This window comes from Cyprinus carpio, chromosome A19, assembly GCF_018340385.1.
Source record: "Cyprinus carpio isolate SPL01 chromosome A19, ASM1834038v1, whole genome shotgun sequence".
NCBI lineage: Eukaryota > Metazoa > Chordata > Actinopteri > Cypriniformes > Cyprinidae > Cyprinus > Cyprinus carpio.
Window position 1 is genome coordinate 4,091,253 of NC_056590.1, and position 6,736 is coordinate 4,097,988.

Sequence of the window (6,736 nt, forward strand, 5' to 3'; positions counted from 1 at the left end):
CTGAACAAAACGATTTGTGATTGGTTGCTTTGCTTGTCAGTCAGAGGGTCTTTTGGCGAGCTTGGCCAATGAAAGCTGTGATTGAGTCTTGACCTTCCGCCGTCAGTCTGAGGGTCTGGCTAAACGAGACTGGCTCACGTTTAACTACTATAAAAGCCAGCGGACAATTCCCCAAGCACTGGCCGTGATGACGCTGTTCCCAACGAGTGCTGAATAGGCCTGTCGCAATAATTAATATATCAAATTATTGCACAATATACCTACATGAACACAACAATTTCACCTGTGTCTTTTGCAGCTGCTCGTACATAACGTGGTGTAGTCATGAGGCGTACATAACGTGTGTGTTGCAGTCACAAAAAAAAAAAAATGCTAGTTTTCTACAAAAAAAAAAAAAAAAAAAGGTTTCATCTGCAGATATGGCCAAGTTTAGGGATCCGTGCCTTTGTGCATACAGACAGTGCACCTTCTGGTCTTCTTCAATTGCTGCGGGCTGCTGATGTTTTTGATCTGGATATAACTATGACTTAAACATCAGATAAAAACAGTAATCATTTTCTTAAACAGATTTGTGGGCCTTTTAGGATACCCCCAGTTAAAAGTTTTTGGAATTCCTGCTTCCAGGACATTAACTGAGAAGAGGCTTTTATGGTCCCCAGGAGATACTGTGTCATCAATAAGATTCATGAGGTTTCATTTAAAATGATTCACTGTATGAGGTTATAAAAAGATTTAAGAAGGATATTGATTGAACAATGAAAGTATTTGTACTAAATTATTCTGGTTTGATTTTAAGGTCTTTTTAAGGTACAGATAACAAACAAACATACCATTAAGAGCCGTGCTTGCACAGGTTCTGCGCGATCCTCTTCATTAATATTCTCTGCATCTCAACTGGGCTCACAATGATAAGCAATATAGACAACACCATTGTTTACAATACAACCAGAGCACATTCTGAGCTTGAGGGGCGGGATGTTCAGGCGCGCTCTAGAGGTGGTTTAGCCAATCACAACACACTGAGCCAGCTGACCAATCTCAGCCCATCGCGTATTTCTGAGGGAGGGGCTTCATAAAAACAGGAAATAATCGAGCCATTTGTCAGAGAAGGGACAGAGCGGTGTGGAATAAAGGTGAATGATGTGAAAAATAATGCGTTTTTTAAAAAACGAAGCATGACCACATGTTATACTGCACCCCATAAACACAATCAAGCCTAGACAAAAACAGTCGACCACCCTTTTAAATCTGAGCTCTCTCAGTATCTTAAAGTGACGGAAGGACACTAAAGCAAACACTAAAGCAAAAAATTGTTGTAAAGCTTTGAAATTGTATTGTAGGTTTGTCACAGATGAAAACACATGGAGCATCGACAGGCAGTTCCTCTGGGGTCCCGCGCTTCTCGTCACAGCTGCTTTGGACCCGGTAAGAACACAAAAACAGCTCCTCTATGTTCACGCTATGAGAAACAGTGTCCAGTATTAAAGTTTCAGTTTTGAGGAGGGTGACCCTGAAGTGACCCACGTGCACAGATGGATTCAGTTACAAATTCATATTTATTTTATTAACATTAAAATAAGTAATATCAATTATATTGTTTAATAATATTATATACATAATATACACAGTGTAGCCAATATATAAATATTATTTATAATTTTAATATTCATTTATTATTTCAGTAAAAAATATGGATGGATTTCAATGAACTTATGTAAATACATCATTGTTTATTAATATAATATAATTCATTCATTTACATATGACTTATTTTAATTTTAAAATGATTGTTTGAAATATGTATTTTAATGTAATAATATTATTATTAATATTATATATTTTATATATTTTTTTTCATTAATTTGTCTTTTATTAAGTCACACACTCTCATAGGGCTGTGTTCAGTCAGTATGGAGAGGTCAGGTGTTTTTATTACTGTTGTTTGTCTTGTTGTTTATTAATTTGTCATTGATTTTGTATTGTGAAGGCGTAACTGTGGTCAGGGGGTACGTGCCAAACGCCCGCTGGTACGACTACTACACGGTAAGCATTTTATCAGCATGCAAGTAAGCATCTCTACTAGCAAGCATCCAAATCTAGCGAGATCTTGAAGAACCAGTCGTAATGCAGCCGGCTTCCAAACATATTCAACCTGCCATACTGTGTCCTCTGTATATTGGGTTCTCTTATCTGCTGGTATGTGATTCATCTCCTAGGGTGCAGTTGTTGGAGTGCGAGGACAGTTCATGAATATGGATACACCGTTATCGAAAATTAACCTGCACGTGAGAGGAGGCCACGTCCTGCCCTGGCAGAAACCAGAGAACAACACACACTACAGGTGCATCTTTATAAAGACTTGAGGCAGTTTTTCTGTAGTTGCATAGGTTTTCTTTTATATGTCCACATTAGGGCTGTATGACCAATCAGAGCAGAGTAGACCAATCACAACAGACTGAGAATCTAACCAATCAGAGCAGAGTAGACCAATCACAGCAGACTGAGCCTCTGACCAATCAGAGCAGAGTAGGCCAATCACAGCAGACTGAGCCTCTGACCAATCAGAGCAGAGTAGGCCAATCACAGCAGGCTGAGCCTCTGACCAATCAGAGCAGAGTAGGCCAATCACAGCAGACTGAGCCTCTGACCAATCAGAGCAGAGTAGGCCAATCACAGCAGACTGAGCCTCTGACCGGTCAGAGCAGAGTAGACCATCACAGTAGACTGAGCCTCTGACCGGTCAGAGCAGAGTAGACCAATCACAGCAGACCAATCAAGAGCAGAGTAGAACCTGAGCCTCTGACCAATCAGAGCAGAGTAGACCAATCACAGCAGACTGAGCCTCTGACCGGTCAGAGCAGAGTAGGCCAATCACAGCAGACTGAGCCTCTGACCGGTCAGAGCAGAGTAGACCAATCACAGCAGACTGAGCCTCTGACCAATCAGAGCAGAGTAGGCCAATCACAGCAGACTGAGCCTCTGACCAATCAGAGCAGAGTAGACCAATCACAGCAGACTGAGCCTCTGACCAATTATTCAGACACTGTGAGTGAGGTGATGTTGCAATGGATATTTTACATTTACATTTAGTCATTTAGCAGATACATTTATCCAAAGTGACTTACAAATGAGGACAATGGAAGTAATTAAAATCAACAAAAGATAAATGAAATACAAGTGCTATAACAAGTCTCATTTAGCCTAATGCAGTGTATGTATGAAGGTTTTTTTTATTATATAATAAAAAGAAAACAGAATAGAAAAAGAATAGAGCAAGCTAGCATTAGAGGCCTTTTTTGCTTTTGTTAATTGTATAATAAAATGAAAAGAAATAGACAGAATACAAAAAGAATGGAGAAGCTAGTGTTAGTTTGTTTTCTTTTTTTCTTTTCTTTTTTTTAAGAAAACAAGCAGTTAGTAAAATAATAGAGGGCATATTATGAGAAAATTTAAGTTTTCAAAATTAGGAATCTTTAAAATATGATAATAAAATCTTTTAAATGTAGGTAGATGTCACAACACTGATGTAATGTTACCCATTTTTTTTCTTCTCATAGTCGTCTGAATCCTCTGGGTCTTCTTGTTGCTCTTGATGATGGAGGTTCAGCACATGGATCCTTGTTCTGGGATGATGGAGAGGGAATTGGTAGGTTATGTATGTTTGTATCTATGTGTGTGCAGGAATGGCAATCGTGAGGAATTTAATGGTTTTGATTTAACTTGATGATCACAATTCCACTAGCTGTTTATTTCACCCAAACTCACTGGACAAACGTGCATCTGGCAACAGTGCTTTCAAAATGAAATGTTCAGTGAATGGCGCTAAAAGCACATGCAGTTTCATCCCAAACAGATAATTGTGAATCTGGCAATGTTTTATTACGTTGGTTGGTGGTTGTTGTAAAAGGCTAGTGCTCGATCATATCTGAAAATGCTGTACAAGCAGCACTAAGCTCGACGCTTAACCTAGTTGATAATGTTAACATTTTTCACTTTACTATGTGCTCTACTGAACAAACTTTTTACATCAGAAAAGCTGTATATATGGAGCTGGTCATGTGATGCAGATGTCAAAATGTATTAGTTCACAATATTACGTTTTTGGAGATTTGCAATAAAAAATGTAGGCATGTGTGTTGTTTTTTTTTTTTTTTTTTTTTTTAAAGCGACTTGGTTTTATTACTTTTTACATAATTTCATGTTAGGTTTTATCAGCATTGCAAACAATAAAACGGTATTCTGAATATGTATCTATATATTATTTTCTTTATTTTTTTTTATGTAAATCATTCTAAAATCAAAGTCACTGTATCACAATTTTTGTTAAATCGTTCTCTGCTGTTCTTCTCTTAATCTTCTGTTCTTGTTTCTCCTTACAGATACTGTTGAGAATAAGCGTTTCCTCTTGACCTCTTTCTCTGTGTCTTCGGTACGTTAATGTGTTTTGAAGAAAGCTGTGTGTGCAGTTCTTTCAGATTTATTTGGATTGTGTTCATTTAATCCAAGAATGTCCATCTCACTTTAGAAACATTTCTTCTCTATTTATATACATTTCCCCACAAAAAATGCATTACTGTCAAATGTTTTCATTTGCAGTAGGAGTTTTGCTCATACTGTAAATATGCATGTATGTATAGTGTTGTGTAACAGCTGTCTTGTGTGATTATATCTGTAGGGTGTTCTTACCAGCTCAGTTCTCACAGATGGTCTGTCTGAGGCTGACAGGTTGACCCTGGGGCTCGTGAAGGTGTGGGGTGTGTCAGCGCCCGTCACTCAAGTTATCATCAAAGTGAATGGAAAGCCTGATGCCAAACTGGAATTCAAGTATAACGCTGAGGTGAGATACTTCATGCTAACATGTACTTTACTTTGATACTGTCATCAAAGCAATGTTTCCACCACTAAATACAAAAAGATAATTGTTACCTTTTTTATCTCAGAATTGCATGATATAAACTTTTTAGTTTATAGACTTTTTACTGAGAATTGTGAGATATAAACACAATTGCGAGTTATAAAGTCAGAATTCCGTGATATAAAATCGCAATTGTGTATTAGAAAGTTTGACTTTGTAAGACACAATGGTGAATTATAAATTCAGAATTGTGAGATATAAACCCACAATTCTGAGAAAAAAAGTTGTTCCTCAGAATTGGACTTTATATCTCACAATTCTGAGAAAAGAAAAAGTCAGAACTGTGAGATATAAACTCGCAACTGCAAGAATTTTGAGCAAGTAGACAGAATTGTGATTTTTAATCTATAACTCACAACTGTGAGTTTCTGTCTTGCAAATACTGAGAGAAAAATAAACGTATTGCAAGTTTTAAAGTTAGAAATGTGTGATTAAGTACAATTGATAGTAATAAAGTCAGAATTGCAAAATATAAACTCTAATCTAATTAATAATTGTCTAATAAATTTTAAATTGTTTATGTATTTGCCAAATTAAGTTATTGATGTTGAGTTTTAATTTTTAAATCTACATTTATAATTGAGTGGATCTCATGAAAATGCCCTTGTCATATTTTAACCCAAAAACAATACAAGAAATATAAAAATATATTTTAAAAAGATAAAATTCAAATTTTAAAATTTAAATCTTCATATTTTAAGCAATATAAATAAGCCTTTATAAATTATTATGTATTTAAATTGAAAACGATTTATACATCATGGAACTATCTGTTTTTTTTATTATTATTTGCCATTTTTAAATATTTTTACATATTTTAATATTTTAATTTAAATTATTTTCATGACACACACAAAAAAGTTGAACCTTGTTTAACTTACAAAAAAAAAGTTGAAAATTGCCTAAATGATTTTGAGTTAAAATAATGTAAAAGCATGTTGTTATAAGTTATTGAACATATCAGTTTTGGAAATGATTTATGCTGTGTCTTCTCTTTATCTCCCTCAGGTTCAGGAGCTGCAGTTTGATGCAACATCACAATCTCACACCATCGAGAAGCCTTTCACAATCACCTGGAACACAGCTTAGACTTGGACATGAATCAGTGGAAACAGGCTTAAACAGACTAATCATTTACTGATTATTTACTTTATTTACCAATGTTCAATCAACTAGTAATTTGTTTTGCTGCAATAAAACTGCAATAAAGTGATTTAAACCACATTAAGTCTGTGACTGATTGGATATTTTATGGTCATATTTGATTTAATCTATGATGAAATGTTTTGTTTCTTTCCTGCATGCACAAATGCAAAGAAGACATCACTTAACAGTCAGGCACATTAAACATCATTCTGTTTCATATAAATCAAAAACACACAGAGACTGTTGTCTTGCTGTAACTAGGGCCCTGTGATTTCCGTGATGTGGAAAACATGGATGGAATCGCGGGATCCGGTCATAAAAACATAATTTACAATTTAACGCGGAATGTCACAAAATTTGTCAAATTTTGAATGAATTTATCAAAAGTAGGTCATTACACTTAAATTAGATCACGATATGTACTCGTATCTGTAAATATTAAGCCGAAAAAGTCCATTTAAATATGAATCCTGCATATTCTGCGTGTCTCTGTTAATGAATGGTACAGACGCGCGGCTTCATTTATTACACACATACTGAAGCACGCGTGACACTCACGCTGATTTCAGCTTCCAGAACTACTCTGAGAGTGACTTCATGTGAATTTGACCATTTGATTTGAGTAAAACTAGTGTCATATCACAAAAACAGAACTGTAAAGGTATTCATGGCAAC

General features: G+C 35.7%; 1 protein-coding gene across 1 annotated transcript in view; it reads left to right on the top strand.

The window, feature by feature from the left end:
• The window catches only part of LOC109102866 (maltase-glucoamylase, intestinal-like), a 51,284-nt gene extending 45,145 nt beyond the window's left edge, over positions 1-6,139 (top strand). The window contains exons 42-48 of the mRNA XM_042776106.1: positions 1,341-1,425; positions 1,987-2,043; positions 2,217-2,341; positions 3,558-3,646; positions 4,380-4,429; positions 4,676-4,837; positions 5,924-6,139. Of these exons, the coding sequence (XP_042632040.1) occupies positions 1,341-1,425; positions 1,987-2,043; positions 2,217-2,341; positions 3,558-3,646; positions 4,380-4,429; positions 4,676-4,837; positions 5,924-6,004 (649 nt within the window). The 3' untranslated portion in view covers positions 6,005-6,139. The remainder of the gene's footprint in view (positions 1-1,340; positions 1,426-1,986; positions 2,044-2,216; positions 2,342-3,557; positions 3,647-4,379; positions 4,430-4,675; positions 4,838-5,923) is intronic.
• The last annotated feature ends 597 nt before the right edge of the window (positions 6,140-6,736 follow it).